The sequence below is a fragment of the Oryctolagus cuniculus genome, chromosome 6 (assembly GCF_051225735.1).
Source record: "Oryctolagus cuniculus isolate XC-2025 breed Fujian yellow rabbit chromosome 6, ASM5122573v1, whole genome shotgun sequence".
Lineage (NCBI taxonomy): Eukaryota > Metazoa > Chordata > Mammalia > Lagomorpha > Leporidae > Oryctolagus > Oryctolagus cuniculus.
The window spans coordinates 27,852,213-27,874,367 of NC_142872.1; the positions used below are offsets into that span (position 1 = coordinate 27,852,213).

The window sequence follows — 22,155 nt, forward strand, 5'->3', positions numbered from 1 at the left end:
CATTCCCTGGCCACAGCAGAGAGCTGGCCTGGAAGAGGGGCACCTGGGACAGAATCCAGCGCCCCGACCGGGACTAGAACCCGGGGTGCCAGCACCACAGGTGGAGGATTAGCCTATTGAGCCGCGGTGCCGGCCTAGTAGTAGATGTTAATAGTAGAAATGATGCAAAGAACTTTACATCCCTTTAACTGTGCATTACAGTTTTGGGTTAAGACCACATCTAAACAATAGGTTGTTATAATCGCGAATTACAATTACTGGATCATGTGGGTCTCGAATGTCATGAGCCGTGTAACTTAATGATAAATACATCCTTATTAATTTTACTTTATTTAAATGTTGGTCCGCGTAGTCTTTTTGTTGGTTGGGACAGGTAAAGTACAGTTCACGTTTTATGTGTTTTCTTTGATTAGTTATGTGCTAAGTGCTTTATATGCATTATCCCATTTAATCTTGAAAACAGTGCCGAGAGGTACAATTCTTGTTGATATATTACAGGAGAAACTAGGAACAAAGAGTCAAACCAAGGGTATGGTAGCTCAGAAAGAAGTCTGGTTGGAGATCCACAGATGGGCCCATGTGGGTCCAGAGCTCTCAGTTGTTCCTTATTAAGGTGCATTGAACTTTCACGTCAGATTGTTAGTGGAAAAAATGTGCCTGAACATTATAAACCAGCTTGCCAGCATATACTAGCAAACTTACTGGAGTATAACCTGTCTAAAGATCATGCCAATTTCTTGTTTACTCTTGTAGGAACTGAAAGATGTGGGCCATCGGGATCAGATGGCTGCAGCTAGAGGGATCCTGCAGAAGAATGTTCCTATCCTGTATACTGCATCCCAGGCCTGCCTGCAGCACCCAGATGTTGCCGCCTATAAGGCCAACAGGGACCTGATCTATAAGCAGCTGCAGCAAGCAGTTAACGGCATTTCCAATGCAGCCCAGGCCACCACGTCAGATGACGCCTCTCAGCACCCGGGTGGCAGTGGCGGCGGCGAGCTGGCGTATGCGCTCAATAACTTTGATGTAAGTTGTCTTTGGGAGGAAATTCAGGCTCTTCACCAGCCTCCAAAAGGTGACGGGTTCCTGGGGGAAATGTGATCAAGACATTGGAAAGCTCAATTGCCACTCATATTTGCAATTTTTTAGGAATCGTCAGGCTACTTGATCTTAATTTGACCCAAAGCATTTCTTTATTTCTTAATTTCAAGAGTGGGTTAAAGTTTCTGAATTCTTTTTCTCCAACTTGTGTTTCCTGTAAGAATGTTCTTCATTGAGATTGTTAGTTTGGTTAATTTCAACCCAGATTTTGACTTTCTGGCATATGTGAAGCTGTGGGAGATACAGAAGTGCATAGAGGCTTTGCATGCTCTCCCCTCCCCTGCGGGAACACTGTAATTTATTTAGATAGAGGCACATTATAAGTGCTGCAATAAGAACTGTGCTCTTAATCTTACTTGTCTTTTTACATATACTTCTAGTGACTAAGTGGGAATAATGGACAAAATTAATGAAGCAGAAACAAATTTGGGATTAAAATATTTTCTTAGCATAATAGCAAATAATTTACCTTTCATGGTTGATGTCTTAGATCTGTTTTGTGTCTGTATTGTTTGTTTGCTCACACTGTACTGTATGCACTCACTGGATGCTGCTTTGGTTGACTTCGTGTTTTTAATTCCTACCCACAGTGCTTAGTGGTTTCCAGCAGATGGCAGCAGCTTAAGATTTTTGTTTGATTTTTAAAAAACCAACTGCTGTGAAATTTTTTTTAGAAATTAAAGGGAAATTTGTGTTTGAGGCAGGCAGCTTCCTTTCCTCAGTAGGAGTGCTTTGAAGAATCAGTATAGTGCATTGCATTTTGTTTTTTTCACCCCCCCCCCCTTTTTTTTTAAAGATTTATTTATTGGGGCTGGAGTGGTGGCATTGCACCACTTGCAGTGCCAGCATCCTGTATGGGTGCAGGTTTATGTTGTGGTTGCTTCATTTCCATCTAGTTCTCTGCTAATGTGCTTGGGGAAACAGTAGAAGATGGCCCAAAGTGCTTGGGCAGCTGCCACCCATGTTGGAGACCTGGAAGAAGCTCCTGGCTTTGGCCTGGCCCAACCCTGGCCTTTGCAGCTATTTGGGGAATGAACCAATGGATGGAAGAGCTTGCTTTAAAAAATTTTTTTGAAAAGAATTATTATTTATTTGAATGGCAGAGTGACAGAGAGTGAAAGAGAAAGAGAGAAAAGATATCCTATATATGTGCTGGTTCACTCTCCAAATATCGCCAATAGTTAGGGCTCAGCTAGGCTAAGGCCAGGAGCCAGAAGCTTCTTCTGGATCTCTCACATGGGTCGCAGGGCCTCAGATACTTGAACCATCCTCTGCTGTTCCATAGGTACGAACCAGGAAGCTGGATTGGAAGTGGACTTGCACTCTGATATGAGATATGTGTCCCAAGCATGGCTTAACACCTGTGCTTCAACGTAGGTTGCCATAGTCTTGGGATTTCTTTTCTTTATGCCACCCTTTTCTTTGGCTTCGGTTACCACCGCATCACTGATTTAAGACTTCTCATGTAGGCCGGCGCTGCGGCTCAATAGGCTAATCCTCTGCCTGTGGCGCTGGCACCTTGGGTTCTAGTCTCGGTCGAGGCGCCAGATTCTATCCCGGTTGCTCCTCTTCCAGGCCAGCTCTCTGCTGTGGCCCGGGAAGGCAGTGGAGGATGGCCCAAGTCCTGGGGCCTTGTACCCACATGGGAAACCAGGAGAAGCACCTGGCTCCTGGCTTCGGATCAGTGTGGTGCGCCAGCCGCAGCAGCCACTTGGAGGGCTGAACCAACGGAAAAGGAAGACCTTTCTCTCTGTCTCTCTCTCACTGTCCACTCTGCCTGTCAAACAAACAAACAAACAAACAAACCACAACACTTCTCATGTAGTATCAGGATGACAGTGTTAAGCCTAAAGACCCTGATATCAGAACTAGTGGTTTTTACCCTGGAGCCTTAATTAAACATTAAATGACTTCATAATCTGTTAAGATGGATCTGGGCCGGCGCCGCGGCTCAATAGGCTAATCCTCCGCCTTGCGGCACCGGCACACCGGGTTCTAGTCCCGCTTGGGGCGCCGGATTCTGTCCCGGTTGCCCCTCTTCCAGGCCAGCTCTCTGCTGTGGCCAGGGAGTGCAGTGGAGGATGGCCCAAGTGCTAGGGCCCTGCACCCCATGGGAGACCAGGAGAAGTACCTGGCTCCTGCCATCAAATCAGGATCAGCGCAGTGCGCCGGCCGCGGTGGCCATTGGAGGATGAACCAACGGCAAAAGGAAGACCTTTCTCTCTGTCTCTCTCGCTGTCCGCTCTGCCTGCCTAAAAAAAAAAAAGGATCTGATGGTTTACTGTCACTGTTGTCTCCCTTCCCCTCAAGTTTGACATTAGTGGATCTTTGTTTCAGGGATATGGGGATCATATTTTGCCCTGAGTTGAGTGGTGTCTATCAGAAACCATGTAACCTTTAGGTCCGTAGCTCCTTCACTTACAAAATGAGAGGATTTTACTCAGTGAAGCGTTACAAGCTTGTTGAGTCTCTGTGACTCCTATTAAAATTCCATGATCATTCATTCCTCATTTTCTGTTAGCCAGAAAGCATTGTATATTCAGTTTTGACTGGAGAAATCTTATATTAACCTAAAAGAAAGGTAAACAGCTGAAAAGTAGGCTAATATTAAACTTAAGGGTTTGCATGTTCAGTTTTAAAACTAGGAGTTCTTTGGGAGTGGGTGAAGAAATGTATCCTTATTGGAAAAGGGCAAGCTATCGTTAGGAAAAAATTGGCATTTAAGTTGAAATCAATAGGGACACAGTCCCTTTAAAGAACTAGTAAAGTCACAATATCTGCGTAGATGGTTACCAGTATAAATGTTATCAAGGGGGGAATCTGGAGGGAAGCCAATAGCTGCTGCCCTGGGGTTGTTGATAATTGACCTTATACCTGTAGCTTGTGACTAGATCTTACTCAGCACTGGGAGAACTGGATTCACGTGGAGTTGGGGGGGTGGTGGGGAGGGGGAAGGAAAGACAGAGAACGGATTTTTTTTCTTTAAAAAATTTATATGGCCGGCGCCGCGGCTCACTAGGCTAATTCTCCACCTTGCGGTGCCGGCACACCAGGTTCTAGTCCCGGTTGGGGCACCAGATTCTGTCCCGGTTGCCGTTCTTCCAGGCCAGCTCTCTGCTGTGGCCAGGGAGTGCAGTGGAGGATGGCCCAAGTGCTTGGGCCCTGCACCCCATGGGAGACCAGGATAAGTACCTGGCTCCTGCCATCGGATCAGCGCAGTGCTCCGGCCACAGCATGGCAGCCGTGGCGGCCATTGGAGGGTGAACCAACAGCAAAGGAAGACCTTTCTCTCTGCCTCTCTCCCTCTCTCACTGTGCACTCTGCCTGTCAAAAAAAAAAAAAAAAATTATTTATTTGAAAGGCAGATCAAAAAAAGAGAAAAAGATCTTTCATCATCTGGTTCATTTTCTGAATGTCCACAGTAACGTGATCTGAGCTAGGAACTCCCTTTGATCTTCCACATGGGTGGCCAGGTCCCAAGTACTTGGACTATGTTCCACTCCCTTCCCAGCAGCATTAGCAGGAAGCTGGTTCAGAAGTAGAGCAGCCAGGACTGGAACTGGCATGCCAGTATGGGGTGCTGGCAGCACCTTAACTTGCTGCACCACAGTGCCATCTTCCCCCCTACCCCCCTTTTAAAGATTTATTTGTTTGTTTATTTGAAAGGCAAAGCAACAGAGAGAGAGAAAATAGAATGAGTTTTCATCCACTGGTTCACTCCCCAATTGGACACAACAGCCAAATCTGGTTCAGGCCAAAGCTAGGAGCCAGAACACTGTCTGGTCTTGTGCATAGATGACAGGGGCCCAAGTGCATGGAATGCTTTCAGTCTCCCAGCATGTCCATTAACAGGAGGCTGGGTCAGCGGCAGAATAGCCAGGACTCAAATTAGGTACTCCAGTAGGGACATGAACATCCCATCCCGTGTGGAAACTTAACTGCGTCAAATACCTTTCCTGTCTTAAACTTGGAGGACAGAGGTCAGTGTTATTTTTACTTTGTGGTAAAATAGTTCTTTTAATATCATGTAGCAGTTTTATATTTTGTGCATAAGAAAGTGAGAGAACTTACAGTTTTCTTGCAGTTTTCCTTTGATGATTATGTGAAGCATTTATAGGCTGACCTGTAGATATTTATAATAAGTATTATGGACATGGTAACATTTCTGTTCGCATTTGTGGTATGATACCTTGCCCAGCCCATTTGACTGGTGAGTATTGCTGCCACTATTTTCTTTTTGCAGTGACCTTCCACAGGCCAGCTTACATGGAATGGCCCTTCATCTGCCAAGAAGCATAACTTCCTTTCAGGCGTTGGGATCTTTGTTTTAAATCTTGATATTCCCAACCATTACTTTCTGTGCCTTCTTAAATAGTGGAAGGAACAGGGATGAGCACTAACATTTGGTGATGCTTCCTCCACAGAAACAAATTATTGTGGACCCCTTGAGCTTCAGTGAGGAGCGCTTTAGGCCTTCCTTGGAGGAGCGCCTGGAAAGCATCATTAGTGGGGCTGCCTTGATGGCCGACTCTTCCTGCACGCGTGATGACCGACGTGAGCGAATTGTGGCAGAATGCAATGCTGTTCGCCAGGCCCTCCAGGACCTGCTCTCGGAGTACATGGGCAACGTGAGTGTCTTTTCTTGAAGTAAGGTATTTGTCTCCAGAGTTCCACAACGTGTCTTTACCGTTACTGTGAGATATATCCGTCAGATAGGTTCTTGGCTCCTTGTCTATTGTGGTTGGAGCGTATTTCTCAAGGAATGGCTAAGTGGCTTTCTGAATTGTCCTTTTCTCTCCAGCTTTTTATTTTGAGGAACTTCACACATATACAAATCCTACAGTGCTCATGTATTTACCCTTCATGCACAGAATGTAGACATACTTGACTCGTAGATGCATCTCTGCATATGTGTGTAAATGCTTTCATGTGCATGTGAAGTGTACTTTTCTTCTCTGAAATGTTCGGAAGTGAGTTGCAGACACTGTGATACTTCACCTCTGTGTCTTTCAGTATGTGTCTTCCAAGGATGATGATCTTGGATACTATTAAAATTCCATTATCACAAATAGGTGCCCGAGCAGCTGATTTTGGGCAAAAGAGAATGCTGAATCCTTTTCTTGTTAATATTTATAATTTGTAACTTTTTAAATGAACCATACAGAATGTTTTAAGAGTAGATAATTGCCAAGTAGACCTCTATGAGGCAAACTGTGGGTAATGTTTGGGATTTTTTTTTTTTTTTTTTTTTTTAAAAGACCTACAGAGAAAGGGAGAGAGAGATCTTCTATCTTTTGGTTCACTCCCGAGATGGCCACAGTGGTTAGGGCTGACTCAGACTGAAGGAAGGAGCTTCATCCTGGTCTCCCATGTAGGTCCCAAACGTTCGGCCAACTTCTGCTTTTCCCAGGCGATTAGCGGGGAAGCTGGAATAGCAGTGGAACAGCTGGGACAGGATTTGGTGCCCATATGGGATGCCAACATTGCAGTTGATAGCTTTACCCACTGCGCCACAGTGCTGTCCTTGATGTTTTGAATTTTTTTAAAAAAAGTTATTTATTTGAGACGCAGAAAGAGAGAGAAAATGAGTGTTCCTGTTCACTGACTGATTCCCTAAATACAGACATCAGCTAGGGCTGGGCTGGACCAAAGTTGGGAGTCCGGTACTCAATCCACATCTGCCACATGAGTGAAAGGAGGTGAATTACCTGAGCCATCACTTTTGCCTCTGAGAGTCTGCATTAGCTGGAAGCTGGAATCAGTAGCCTGGACCAGGTATCAAACCCTAGACCCTCTGATATGAGATAGAGGATCATAATTGCTAGACTAAATTGTAATTGTAATTATTTTCTGTAGTCATGTTTTTTTTTTTTTCCCCCTTCCCTTATACATTCCCTTCTATTCCCGTTATTTAATGCTGGCTTACAGTTGTAGTAGTTTAGACTTTCTGTTCGGCATTTTACTGTTGAAAAGAAGGAATATATTAAATGAAAATTATATAAAGTAATTTTAAAGAAGTGAGGGACCATCTGAATTTTTTGTCATTACTAGTGGTTCTCTTTGCTAATTTAACACTTTTGAGGAAAAGATCTTAGTCCTTTTCTGGTTTGTTCACATCTTTGTTGTTTACTTACATGTGAAGAGATAATGGGGAGTCAGGATGGAATTCCTGCCGTGAAGATGAATGAGTGCCTTACTTTAGCTTCTTTGTACCATGTTGTGAAATTAGTGGAGCATATACAATTTGTTAAAGCCATTGCAATGTTTTGATCTTAGGCAACTTACCTCAGAAAAATGAGATTATAGGTTTAGTTAAATTGAATGGAAAAAGTCTTTGATAAGTCACAATGAGAATAAGGGACACATCAAAAAAATCTGTATTTAAGGTTGAACATGGGAAAATATTTAATTTTTTAAGTTGAGGAATGGTTCGCAATGTTGGTGTTTAAAACAGAAACCAAGACCTGTGGTGTGTGTGGTGCATTCCCCTACCATGGTGTAGCAGTGGCAGTATAGTGCAGCAGTGTCCAGCACAGTTGCAATTAGGAAATTGCTTTGAAAATACTCTTTGGTGAGGAAGAAGGTAAGTCTGCTCTCATTGCTCCTAGAGCTTTCTAACCCGTCTACATGAAATCCCTGGAGTCCTGGGGTTGGTCAGGCACTTTGACCAGCTGTCCCTACTCGTGAGTCTGACTTCTGTCTAGAGTAGAGGTAGGGAACCATTTTCTTCTGCGAAGGGCAGTTTGGATATTTATTACATAATTTATGGGGCCTTAGAAAATCATCAGTTTCAAAGGTATCTTTCTGTAGATTTATTGAATTTTGAGTTCTGCCTGTGGTTGCCTTGGGCGGGGCCCGATCACATGAGTTTGAGTGCCTCACATGGCCTGTGGGCCACAGGTTCCCCACCCCTGCTCTAGAGGGTCATAAGTGCCACAGAGTAAGAAAAGGTGGGAAACACTCATTCATACAAAAAACATGGTGATCATAATAGCACTCTTTTTTTTTTTTTTTAAGAGGGTATTTTTATTTGAAAGGCAGAGTTAGAGAGCGAGAGAGAGATAGAGAGATCTATGATCCACTTGTCCACTCTCCCAGTATCTACAATGGGCTGGGCTTGGCCAGGCTGAAGCCAGCATCCCGGAACTCCATCCAGATCTCCCATGTGTGTGGCAGGACCCAAGCACCCAGGTGCATTGGAAGGGAGCTGGATCAGAAGTGGAATGACCAGCACTCACTCTTGTTGCTCATATGAATGTTGCTGTAGCCGTCAGCTTAGCCTGCTGAGCTGGGATTCCAGCCCCCACGTTAGCATTCTTGTGTGACAACCAGAACAAGGCTTGATGGTAACTGAATTCTTGTACATTGTGGTGGCACTCTTGAAACAAATTTTCTTGAGATTCAGAAATGTATTTTAGGAGATCCTCTCAGGGTATGTTTCTCCTAAAGGTAAAAATCTTTAGTTTCTTTTATGACTCATGTAACAGTGAGCAGGCTTGGTACTGTCAAAAAAGCAGCAGAGTGAGGATGAAGGGTAAGAACAATGGAAAATACGAAAGGAAAGCTTAGAGCTCTAAAAGGATTTGGAAGGAGTAGAAGCAAGTTGGGATAGATTTTTGCTTATTTATGAAGCATTGCAAAACATGTAGAACCTCTATTCACCAGCAGAACTTAATCAGAATCGCCTGTCACTCACTTCACATTGAATGTGTGTCATTTGCAAAGTATTGTGCTAGGCACCTTGCAGGAGGCTGAACAAGGCTTGGACCCTCCCTTCTGGTGTCCCAGCGCACTTCCTGAGAGTGTTGCCACAGGCGTAGCTAAAATGCCACAGGAATTGCAAGGAGGGTGAGATTACTTCTATCTGGGTAATCCGAGAGGTTTTCTGGAAGATATGTTTTATATTCTTTTGGTTGGTTCTACCTGAATTTTAAAAAATGGTTCAATTTTTTTTTAAAGATTTATTTTATTTATATTTGAAAGACAGTTAAAGCGAGAGGTAGAGCCAAAGAGAGAGAGAGGTCTTCCATTCCGCTGGTTTGTTCCCCAAATAACCAAAACAGTCAGATTTGAGCTGATCCGAAGCCAGGAGCTTCCCCCAGGCCTCCCACGCGGGTGCAGGGGCCCAAAGACCTAAGCCATCCTCCACTGCTTTCCTAGGCCACAGCAGAGAGCTTGATTGGAAGAAAAGCAGCCGGGACTCGAATCGGCACCCATCTGGGATGCTAGCACTGCAGGCTGGGGCTTTAACCCACTCTGCCGCAGTGTTGGCCCTCACTTAAAATTTAAATTATTTCTTCTGATAAATCATAGATTAATAATTATGGTACGTAGAGAATTGAAGCCACCTGCATTAATTAAAACTTGCTCACTATGTGAAACATTGTCAGTTGAGTGATAGAGTTCCTAAGAGTGTACTTATTTTCACTTCCCTGGGTTCTTGCATCATTGCCATCATTTTGTAGATGTGCATATTATTGTTGTAGTTTCTGAGTCTTCCTTCTTCATAAGGTGTTGTGTTCCCAGTGGTCAAGTTTCGCTGATTTTTGTTGTTGTTTTTTTTTTTTTCTTCTAAGGCAATGACTTAACTGTGGGTGCAGATGAGAGTACCTGGGGAGCTGGTCAAACCCCCCATGTCCAGGTTTTACTGTGGTTGGGATCCAAGGTCAGTCTTTGTAAAAGCTTCCTAGGTGACTCAGTGTACAGCGGAGGTGGAGAAACTGCTCTGCTCAGTTATTCCATTTGTCCCTTTCTGTCCCCGTTGCCTTCTTCAGGCCCCCTCACTCCATTTTGTGATCTCTTCTGCCTGCACAGGCCCGGCCCGGCTGTGTTCATGTCTTCAGCAGCACATTGTCTAGACTATACCATCCTACATTATTTCTTTGGTACTTGAAGTTTTGCACCTAATTATATACTTCCTGAATTGTTGCACAGTTAAATTTCTTTTATCCATGGAATTTCTCTAGCTTTTGGGAGATGGGAACTATTTAGATGAGGCACTCGGTAAGTACCTGGTTAGCAAACTCATGTTGGCTTGCGAGAATGAATAGCATGAAGTTTCAGATATTTGTGCTGCTAAGAATACGTTAGTGGGGAGAAACCTAAAGATCCCTGTCTTTATGGGCCTTAAGCTTCTGAGGGGTTCAAGGAAGAGGCCATGAGTGGTTTGCTTCTACTTCCTGTAGGTCTTTCAGTGTATAGACAGCATTTGTAGAAACCAGTTAAACCAGGCCGGCGCCGCGGCTCACTAGGCTAATCCTCCACCTTGCGGCGCCGGCACACCAGGTTCTAGTCCCGGTCGGGGCGCTGGATTCTGTCCCAGGTGCCCCTCTTCCAGGCCAGCTCTCTGCTATGGCCAGGGAGTGCAGTGGAGGATGGCCCAAGTGCTTGGGCCCTGCACCCCATGGGAGACCAGGATAAGTACCTGGCTCCTGCCATCGGATCAGTGTGGTGCGCCGGCCGTAGTGTGCTGGCCGTGGCGGCCATTGGAGGGTGAACCAACGGCAAAGGAAGACCTTTCTCTCTGTCTCTCTCTCTCACTGTCCACTCTGCATGTCAAAAAAACAAAAACAAAAAAACCAAAAAAAAAAAACAACAAAAAAGAAACCAGTTAAACCAAGTACTCTGAAATCAGGAATTTCTGAAAGTGATACCTTAAATCAGAGTGAGGACCAAGTTCCATTTTAGAGGCTCCAGGGTCAGAAGACAATGGTGTTAATGTTTGTGCTCACATTGTGGTCTGGAGTTGGAGGGTAGTCTTGGCAATACCACAAACATACTGTATGAGCTTAGAGATGCTGATGTAAAAATGATACCTTTGGCCTTACTTACTGTTATGGAAATGCCACTGGTGCATGACAGCAGAGGTTTCATGGCCCGTCATTGTGTTCTCGTAGTTCCGTAAATGATTTCCAAGTTTTCTTCAAGTGCATTGTGGTTGTTGTGGTTAAGTTTAATTTGTTTCTGCTCTTATAGCCTAACATTGCTGGCCTGTGAGGCTTCTAGGGAAGGGAAAACAGCTTTGAATGGGTGTTGTAATCTTAAGAGGTTTAAAAGTGAACACATTGAAATTTAAGTTACTGCCATTTTGTATGTTTTTTTTCTTGATTAAAACTCGTGGGGACCAGGGCTGTGGCATAGTGGGTAAAGATGCCACCTGCAGTGCCGACAACTTATGTGGGCGCTGGTTCAGGTCCCGGCTGCTCCACTTCCCATCCCGCTCTCTGCTATGGCTCGGGAAAGCAGTAGAAGATGGCTCAAGTCACTGGGCCCTTGCACCCACATGGGAGACCTGGAAGAAGCTCCTGGCTCCTGGCTTTGGATCAGCGCAGCTCCAGCCATTGCAGCCAACTAGGGAGTGAACCAGCGGATGGAAGACCTCTCTCTCTCTCTCCTCTCCTCCCCCCCCCCCCCTTCTCTTTCTCTGTGTAACTCTGACTTTCCAATAAATAAGTAAATCTGGAAAAAAACAAAACCAAACTTGACACTGAACCACTGCCACTGTTAACATTTAGGGTTATATATTTCCAGAGTTTTTTCCTTTCTTACATATAGAACATGAAAAAATTTTATTTTTCTGTGTATAAACACAAAAATATTAGTAGAACTGGAGCTCAAACAATTCGTTTCATGGTCAAAACAGCTTACTGTTGGGTTAATGGGTTATAATTTCTATTCCTTAAATATGAAGCTGACTTGGATGCCCAGTTGTGTGTTTCCACTTTCTCTGAAGTTACTTCAGTGCCACCGTAGACCTCTGAAGGGCTGTGTACTTTACACAGCTTCGACTGCACAGGGATGTGCTGATCCTTAATACGTTCCTTTGTCCCTTTTCTAGGGCATGCATTTTTCCATTGGTGGTATTGCTTGGAAGTAAGGTTATTGGCTTCTATTTGCACAACTGTCTTTAACCCCTGATACTCCCCCCCCCCCCAAAAAAAAAAAAAAACAACCCAAACACTTTCTTCCAAAATCTGAAAATGCTTAAGATAGTATCTGAAACACAGAGGACCTTCAGTCTTTGAAATCCATTTGATTTGGTTTTGTTCTGAACAGTTTTGCCCAGCAGTTTATGGTAATGTGTAAGCAGCTAGAATTAGGATTTAGAATTAGTAAGTTGCAAACATGTGCTATAGGCTTGAATATCTCTGGCTCCGTGCTGTTCAGCATGGGAGCACTTGAAATGTGATGGGTTCCTGTTGAGATGTGCTTTAAACTACACGCCAGATTTCAAAGTACATGAAAAAGAATGTAAAATACCTCATTGATAAACTTGTGGATATATTAGGATAATAAAAGCTGTTACTAAGCCTAATTTTTACATATTTCCTTAGTTATGGTTACCAGAAAATTTAAAACTATGCGCATGGTTTATGTTTTTGATTTTTATTTCTACTGAACCTAACAGCTGAGATGAATAGATAAGAGTTTAGCATCTTGGGGCCCACATTGTGGCATAGTGGTTAAAGCCGCTGTGACAACGGGGTTACATATGGGTGCCAGTTTGTGTCTTAGCTGCTGTACTCTGATCCAGCTTCCTGCTAATGTGCCTGGGAAAAGTAGCTGAAGAGGGTCCCAGTCTTTGGGCAGCTGCTACCCTCGTGAAAGATGAAGCTCCTGGCTCCGGCCTGGCCTAGCCCTGTCTGTCGTGGCCATTTGGAGAGTGAACCAGTAGATGGAAGAAATATATGTCCTCTCTGTCTGTAACTCTTCCTTTGAATAAAAAAATAAATCTTAGAAAACTTTAGTATCAGTTTCTCCATTGAATTTTAGAATGGAACAGTAATCGATGCATAGTAGCTGTAATATGTTGTATAAAAATACTTAAGTATAAGCAGACTTAAAACTGTAGTTGTAGGCAAAAGAAAATTGGTACATCTTGGGAACCACAGAGGATGTTATTGCCTAAGGAGGAACTTTGTCTTTGTTCTTGCTCAATAACATTGGACATGTAGGTTGTAGAATCCCAAAAGCATGCAATAATGACATATTTTTGGAATTGAACTGGACATATATTTGAGGAGTTTGATTATGTTAATGTATCAGGTATAAAATTTTAATTGGATTTGGATTATGGTTTGATGTCAGACTTAGGAATAGTATGCAGTTAATGTTCACTTTCAAAGATCTTTTGAAAAGATCTGTCATTTCTGTAGTGAAGGGAAGCACTCACTTTAGATGCTGACCCCTTCTCAGTTTTGCAGATGCCTTCCTGGAATCACTTCAGCATAGCTGGGGCTTCCTAGTCTTTGAAGGACTCTGAAGAGCTTGTTACTGCATTATGTTGTGCTCTGAATTTTCTAATCTTCAAAATTAGAATAGGTTGACTTTTTGACTTTGAATGAAAGTTCATTATATATTGCCTGTAATAGCATTCTGTGCTTACTTTTGGATATGTGTGTGTGCTCTTTTCTTACCTCTCCCTATTTTTTAAAAACTAGTGTTAGTAAAGATTAGCCGTACTATTATTGCTTACCATATGCCAGCCACTGTGCTTACTAGGAGACATTATTATGTATTTCATGCCCATGATAATGCTATTGAGTTGTTACCAGCTCAGAAGTATGTGATACATACAGCTTCAGTTTGAACTCAGATCCTGCTGACTGCGAAGTCTGAATGTTGAATTCTTTTACCATTGTGCATAGGACCTAGGATGGTGTCTGGGGTGTAGATCGCTCCATAGATAAGACTGTACTGTTTTACTAACTTCTCCCCCACCCCCTTTTAAAGATTTATTTATTAATTTGAAAGGCAGAGTTACAGAGAGGAAAAGGCAAAGAGAGACGGAGGGAGGGGTCTTCCATCTGCTGGTTCACTCTCCAGATAGCTGCAACAGCTGGAGTTGTGCCGATCCAAACCCAGGGGCCAGGAGCTTCTCCTGGGTCTCCCACATGGGTGGAGGGATCCAAGGACTTGGTCCATCTTCTACTGCTTCCCTAGACCATCACAGAGAGCTGGATGGAAAGTGGAGCAGTTGGGACTCAAACACATATGGTATGCCGGCACTGCAGGTGGCAACTTTACCTACTACGCCACAACACCAGCCCCACCCGTCTTTTTTGTTTTTTACAAAGCAGGAGTTGTATGGCATTATATTAGCCCCAAAAGTCCAGGACAAGTAGGGGAATGATGTTCTGTCTTTAGAGGTACTTCCTGCTGGCCTGGGGCGATGTCAAGCTGCTGTCTCCTGGGTGGGGCGCCTAGTATGTCCCTGTAGCAGCATTTGGTTGATTGCCTGGTTGGTGAAGGCCTTGGTTCGTTCCATTATCACCTCCTGTAAACACTTAAACAGACAGGATAGTATAAAAGACGGGGTGAAAGTAGCAACCAATGGTCATAGTAGTGGCGTTAACCAGGTAATGAGAGGATTTCATAGAGGAGAGGAAATGAGGGAAGTCTCTGGACCCTTGTGAAGACTGATGGACGTGGTTTAAAACTGATCTCAACCAAGACTGGGAGAAAGGCCACTCATCTTTTGCAGGTAGAAGGGTTGAGGCAGGTATCTTCCATCCACTGATTTACTCCCCAAATGACCACAACAGCCAGGTCTGGGCCAGGCCAAAGCCCGGAACTACTTCTGGGTCTCCTATGAAGGTGTAGAGGCCCAACCAGTTGGGCCATGTTCCACTGCTTTCCCGGATGCCTTAGTAGGGATCTGAATCAGAAGTGGAGCAGCTGAGATTCTGACATCCATATGGATGGTGGCACTGAAGGTGACAGCTTAATCTGCTGCACCACAGCACCAGCTCCTAATATTGCTTATTAATTCTTAATGTAAAATGACCTGAAATACCAGAAAAATCATACACTTAATGACACTCAGCTAAAATTTATTTTATTTTATTTATTTGAAAGAGTGACAGAGGTGGAGAGACAGTGATCTTCATTCTACTTGTTCACTCCCAGATGGACACAGTGTTCTGGGCTGGGCCAGGCAGAAGCTGGTAGCCTGGAACTCCATCTGGGTGTCCCACCTAGGTGGCAGGGACCCAAGCACTTGGACTGTATTCTGTTGATTTTTCAGACACATTGTAGAGAGCTGAATTGGAAGTGGAACAACTTGGCAAATTTATCTCCCTTTCTCTCTCCCTCTCCTTTCCCTCTCCCCCTCTCCTCTCCCCCTCTCCCCCTCTCAATTAGATTCTTAAGGGAATTTGTGTAAAAAATGAGAAGATGATGCAGTTCACAGTGGGAAATGAAGCAGGAAAGCAGGCCATCAAGTGGAGTTAGGGTTATGAGGGGTCTTGGCAGAAGCGAACTTGTGTGCAGCAGTTATGAATCAGATGTCTAGACCCGCAACAGGGATGAATGAGAATGGTCAGGTATCTGATCCTGGAGGAGGAGGTGACCAGCCAAGAAGAAGAGTGTCTTGGGTTTGCTGTCCGGCTGCACCTCAGGCTAGTTGACCAGCTATGCTTGGGCTTCTCTGTGCATGTGTCCTGGAAGTAAACCCACTGTTGCTACTTTGGATTTTTTTTTTTTTTTAAGATTTTATTTATTTATTTGAAAGGCAGAGTTAGAGAGGGGGAGGCACAGAGGGATCTTCCATCTGCTGGTTCAGCCCCCAAATAGCAGCAACAGCTAGGGCTAGGCCAGGCGGAGGCCAGGAGCCAGGAGCTGCTTTTGGTTTTCCCACATGGGTGCAGGAGCCCAATCACTTGGGCCGTCCTCTGCTGCTTTCCCAGATTCATTAGCAAGGAGCTGTATGGAAAGCTGCTGAGACTCGATCTGATAACCATGTGGGATGTTGGTGCTGCTTAACCTGCCAGATTGAATTTGAGTTCCTTGATTCCCCACAAAGGAGTGGCTCTGCTGAAATCATTGAGCAATGCAGATTTTTTCCTAAATCATTAGGGAGCGCTGTTTAAAAAGAAGGCCAGAAATGCTTATTGCTTCATCATCTAGGCATTCCATTCAGTTTCTCAGGCACTTCTACAGTCACATTCCTTCTTGGAGTCATAGTTTTGAAGATGCATTATACACAGTAAGAAACTGTTTCTTTTGATTTTGTATATTACATCATTTTGCATTATTGATCATTAGACTTTGGGATTTAATAAATAGCAGTAACCAAATTTTTTTGTGGAGGTTCCTTATTCATTGTGAAGCTACCTCAGCACAGTTTTTGGAGACTTGAACACGTTTGGAGTTTTAGGCTCCTCACTGGCTGTTAGTTGTTAAAAGAGTCAAGGTGTTTAGCTGGGAAGACCCTTATTTGACTATAAGCATTCTATTGCCTTTGTCTTTTCTGTCCCTCTTTCGGTTTTCTTCTTGGGGGGCAAAAGTAATGAGGACATCTCGCTTAGAAGAGATAATGCTAGTTCACTGGAGACTTAAAAAGTACAGATTGTATTATTATACAACTCTGCAGCAAGTATAGCACTATTTATATTAAGTAGGAAATATAAAAAGAAAAAGGGTTCGTGTTCACTGGCATTGGGGAATGGGTGAAGAGAAAAACAATAATGGATGGAGAATCAGGAATTCGTGCACAGGGATTGGCAAACCTTGGCATGGTGGAAACTAAGCATCCTCTTTAGCCTGTTAGTGAGTGGCTCATTGATACTGTCAGAAGCTTTTTTTTTTTTTTTTTTTTTTTTTTTGATAGGCAGAGTTAGTGAGAGGGAGAGACAGAGAGAAGAGAGAAAGGTCTTCCTTTTTCCGTTGGTTCACCCCAAAATGGCCGCCATGGCCTGCTCACTGCAGCTGGTGCGGCGCGCCGATCCGAAGCCAGGAGCCAGGTGCTTCCTCCTGGTCTCCCATGCGGGTGCAGGGCCCAAGCACTTGGGCCATCTTCCTCTGCCTTCCCGGGCCACAGCAGAGAGCTGGACTGGAAGAGAAGCAACCAGGACAGAATCCGGCGCCCCAGCCGGGAAAAGAACCCCAGGGTGCCAACACTGCAGGTGGAGGATTAGTCTAGTGAGTCGTGGCGCTGGCCATGAAGTTTTAGGAAATGTTCCTTCCCCTCCCCTTTACTTTGCTCATCTGTGGAAAGTTTCTGTGTAAGAAACCAGCACTGACTCAGACTATGTAGTGATGAAGGGATTGTGCAGAGGTGTTTTGGCGATATTAATATTTTTTATTATAAACTCTTAGATTGACAGCTTTCTTCTAGTATAGATTTAGCCTTTGATACATTTCCTCAGGCCCAAGAAAATGAGCTGCTAAGGTAGAAGCGAATAAAACTATTCCACTTAGCCTCTAGACAGTGACACATTAAGAACTAATGACTGCCAAAGGAAATGTCAGACACTAAGCCCGCCTGCTTTCCTTGGCAGCTGAGAATCCAGTGAATCAACAGTTTCAAGGGGTGTGTGTTTAATGTGGGTGGGGGCAGAGTGTCTCACATTTTTGAATGCCGTGTTAAGTTCAGCACTGTTGGACTTGGAGCCAGTTCCTGCTTTTCTAAACCTAAGAAAGGCATAGGCTGTAGAATAAGGATAGTTACCACTTATCATGTAGATAGTATTTTATGAGACTTTTAAAAAATGTGGTTATAGACTTTATACATTTTATTTATTTTTTTATTCATTTTTGTAAATATTTTCTCTCAATCTGTGGCTTGTTGAGAGATAAGTCTTCCATCCATTGGTTCACTTCCCAAATGGCCGCAGTGGCCAGAGCTGAGCTGATCTGAAGCCAGGAACCAGGAGCTTTCTGTGGCTCTCCTATGCAAGTCAGGGGCCCAAGCACTTGGGCCATTTTCTACTGCTTTCCCAGGCCATAGCAGAGACCTGATGTGACTCCAGCCGGTGCCCATATGGGATCCAGCACTGCAGGCAGAGTCCTTACCCACTAAGCCACAGTGCTTGCCCCTCTTTATGCATTTTAAAATTTTATTTTTTGAGACAAAAGGAGTACATACTTCCACTCCTAGTTCACTCCCCTGAATGCCCACAATGATAGGGTGAAGGGTTAGGAGGGAATATGCTGGAGCTGGGAGCTAGGAGCTTACCAGTTTTCTCAAATGTGTGCAGGGACCCAGCTACCTGGACCATAACATCACTGCTGCTTCTCAGGGCAGTTATTACTAGAAAGCTGGAATCAGCAGCCAGAAATGAACCCAGGTATTCTGATGTGAGGTGTGGATATCCAAACCGGCATCTTAACTGCTAGGGCAGATAGATAACTGTCGTCTTTCTGTGTTTTTAATTGCTCACAGGTGCAAAGAAGTGGTGTGTGTGTGTGTGTGTGTTTACGGGAGGGGTTTTGGTTGTCCCCATCCCCATTTCTGTAGATAGAGATTATCATGGGGCTGGGATGGTCATTTAGCTTGCAGCTCAGATATCCACGTCCAATACTGAAGTTCCTGAGTTTGAGTCCTGACTCTGGGAGGCAGTGGATGATGGTCCAAGTTCTTGGGTTATTGCCACCTGTGTGGGAGACCTGGATGGAGCTTCTGTATCCTGGCTGCAGCCAGGCCCAGCCCTTGTTGCTGCTGGCATTTTGGGAAGTTAGCGAGTGGATGGAAGATTTGTGTCACTCTACTTTTCAAGTTAATAAAATAAGTCTTTAAAAGTTCAGAAACTCAGAAATCCTATTGAACAACTATCCTTTCAAGCTATTTTTCATTTTTATTGTCTTTGTTTAAAAGTGGTGAGTCTGTGCAGTATACAGATTGCTGGCCTATAAATTGTTAGGCATTTAGATTCTTATTTGAAGATTCTGCATATAATCACTTAGAGTTTTATATATGTATAACTCTGAGAGAAAGAAAAAGATGGAATTTTTACCTTAATTACATAATGTATTTGATTTTTTTTTAAATCAACAATACAGTGGTTTGGGGAGTACATTTTGCTTGAAATATTGGCATTCATAAATACATAGTTGTATTTTATAGCCTTTTAAAAAAAATTTTTTTTTTTTTTAATTTTTGACAGGCAGAGTGAGAGAGAGAGACAGAGAGAAAGGTCTTCCTTTTTGCCGTTGGTTCATCCTCCATGGCCACCGCAGCTGGCGCGCTGCTGCTGGCGCATTGCGCTGATCCGAAGCCAGGAGCCAGGTGCTTCTCGTGGTCTCCCATGGGGTGCAGGGCCCAAGCACTTGGGCCATCCTCCACTGCACTCCTGGGCCACAGCAGAGAGCTGGCCTGGAAGAGGGGCAACCGGGACAGAATCCAGCACCCCGACCGGGACTAGAACCCGGTGTGCTGGCGCCGCTAGGTGGAGGATTAGCCTAGTGAGCTGAGGTGCCGGCCTGTATTTTATAGCCTTTTAAAAAAGATACATTTTATTTATTTGAAAGAGTTACAGAGAGAAATAAAAAGAGAGATCTTCTATCCGTGAGAGATCTTCTATCCACGGTTCACTTCCCAAATGGACACAATAGCTAGAGCTGGGCTGATTGGAACCCAGGAGACCGGAGCCTCTTCCAGGGCTCCCACATGGGTGCTGGGGCCCAAGGACTTGAATCATCTTCTCCTGCTTTCCCAGGCCGTAGCAGAGAGCTGGTTGGGAAGTTGAGCAGCTGGGACTTGAACTGGGGCCCATATGGGATGTCGGTGATTCAGGTGGGCTTTATCAGATATGCCACAGTGGCACCGCTACCCCTTTCCCCCAATATCTTTGATAAGTGATGAAATAGTTTTAGAGCCATTTCCTCTTTTGTCTGCATTCTAGTAGTAATGTCTAAAGATTATATTAATTTTTAGCAGGCATGTCTCTGTTGACTGTTGCTGTGGCTACTTTATTGCTCTCTGTTTTTCTTAACTGTCTTGCCTGAAGTTGATGGCTTTATTCCAAGATTCATAGTATGTTCTCTTCACTATTAAAATGTGCATTTTATACTTGGGCCTGGCATACTTCTTTGTAGTTGCTTCCTCGTGCCACGTAACTCAGAATTAAGACTCTGATCATCAGTGTTCATTTTCTGAATTGAATTTTGTGTAAGCATCTCTGTAAAATCTCTTCATTATTGTTTCCCACTCATTTTAAATTTATTTGGTGATTTCATTTCAAACAGACTTTTTATTTGAGTACTGTAAACACTCATATATTTTCTCTAAGTTGTGTTTATGTTTTCTGTTTAGTTTATCTAAAAAGAAATTAACCCTAGTGGGAAAATGTTATGTATAAGGACTTAAAAATTATTTTGATAGACTTACTAGTTTATTGTTGAGAATTTCCATCCCCTAAAACTGGTTGAAAAATTAACCTTTTAAAATTCAAGTTGAGCACTGCCTTTGTAGCATAAAAGGATATCAGTGGGCCAGGCAGGGTGAAGCTAGAAGGTGCTGCCTTTCGTTCTGTGATTGGTCTTTCTGTTGGACTCTAAAATGGCTGAACAGAAAAACCCTGTTAGGGAGGTGTTTTTTTTGTTTTTTTGTTTTTTTTATTGTTTTGTTTTTTTTTTTTTTTACAGGCAGAGTGGACAGTGAGAGAGAGACAGAGAGAAAGGTCTTCCTTTTGCCATTGGTTCACCCTCCAATGGCCGCTGCGGCCAGTGCATCGCGCTGATCCGAAGCCAGGAGCCAGGTGCTTCTCCTGGTCTCCCATGCAGGTGCAGGGCCCAAGGACTTGGGCCATCCTCCACTGTACTCCCGGGCCACAGCAGAGAGCTGGCCTGGAAGAGGGGCAACCGGGACAGAATCCGGTGCCCCGACTGGGACTAGAACCCGGTGTGCCGGTGCCGCAAGGCGGAGGATTAGCCTATTGAGCCACGGCGCCGGCCAGGGAGGTCTTTATAGTTGGCCTGAGCCAACTCTGGGTCGGGCATGAGGGCTGAGTGGCATTGTCACTGTCCACTGCATTGTGAACAGTTGTCTTGAGATGTTGTCCACCCACTCGCTCATGGGATTAATGGTAAGTTGCTTCAGAAATGATAATAGAAAGTAAGAGCAATAGGAGAACTTTGCACTTCTGACTCTTAGGGGTTTCTTGTTTTGAAACAAAAGTCTCTTGTAATGAAATCCTTACTATTTCTTTGTACCTGATGCAAAATTTCTTGAAAATTTTAATACAGGGAAAGTGTTTACCTGATTAAAGACTAAGCATAGAAAAAAGCATACAGTGAGAAGTTCCTCTCCCCATACCTAGCCATCCAGTTTCTTTCCTTACCGTTTTTTTCTGTTTTCTTCCAGAAGTGTTTTATGTGCATGCAGTAAACGAAAACACAGAAGTAAAATCTGAAGAGTTTTAAATTAGTTACAGGAGCTCCCACCCACTGATTCTATTCCGCAAGCACCCACACTGCTGGGGCTGGGCCAGTACCAAAGCCAGGAGCCATCACCTGCTGCTTCCTCTGGAATCAGAAACTGGAGCCAGGAGCTTAACTAGGACTGTAGTGTGGGACATGATCTTAACTGCTAGGCTAAATGCCTGCTGCTCTTGCTTTTTGTTAGGAAAAGAGGGGCAGATTATTGCCTCCTCACATGGGACACCAGAATGTTAGGAAGCGTACTGAACAGAGAGGAGACAGAATATGAACTCGCAGTCAGACTGAATTTATTCAGAGAAAATAACATCCTCAGAGGTCGACCAACTGCTGTCGTGTTCACAGATGGAGGCAGAGGCCCCGACCCCAGCAGGCTGAGCCCTTTTATATCTTGGGTGTGGTGGTGGGGGGCAGTAGACAGAGATGAGCTTCTCCATGCTAGTTCTTCAGGTTCAGCCCACTGGCTTCCAAACCTGGGGAAGAATGCAGGGGGTGGGGGTGGGAACAGTACAGGGTGTGAGATGGAACTTATCTCTTGAAAGAGGGCAGGGGGAACAAGAAACCTAAAATGGTGGAGACTTAGGTCCTTGTTGCATCACTTTTGACGTTATATTGAGAGTTGTATTATTTGTGAAATAGGCTTTACTATAATCTGCTTTTACCTAGTTTTTTTTGTTGTTGTTGTTGTTGTTAAAAAATATTTTCCTAAGTATTCTTTCATTTGCTCTTATAGCTTTAAATCACATTCCATAACCAAAATCTCTGCATCCTATTCCCCCTCCCCACTTAAGAAAGCTATCTCCTTTCTGTCTCTCCTTTGCAGCTTCTTTTTTAGATATTTAAATCCAGATGCCTCTGTTCCTGTGCTGTCCACTGTGGCGTCACCTTATAGTCTGT

At 44.0% G+C, this 22,155-nt stretch overlaps 1 protein-coding gene across 4 annotated transcripts in view; it reads left to right on the forward strand.

The window, feature by feature from the left end:
* Nucleotides 1-22,155, forward strand: part of CTNNA1 (catenin alpha 1) — a 169,104-nt gene that overhangs the window by 72,750 nt on the left and 74,199 nt on the right. For all 4 annotated transcript variants that reach the window (XM_070075026.1, XM_070075025.1, XM_051843320.3 and 1 more), the window contains 2 exon segments: nucleotides 754-1,026; nucleotides 5,526-5,729. In XM_070075026.1, the coding sequence (XP_069931127.1) occupies nucleotides 754-1,026; nucleotides 5,526-5,729 (477 nt within the window).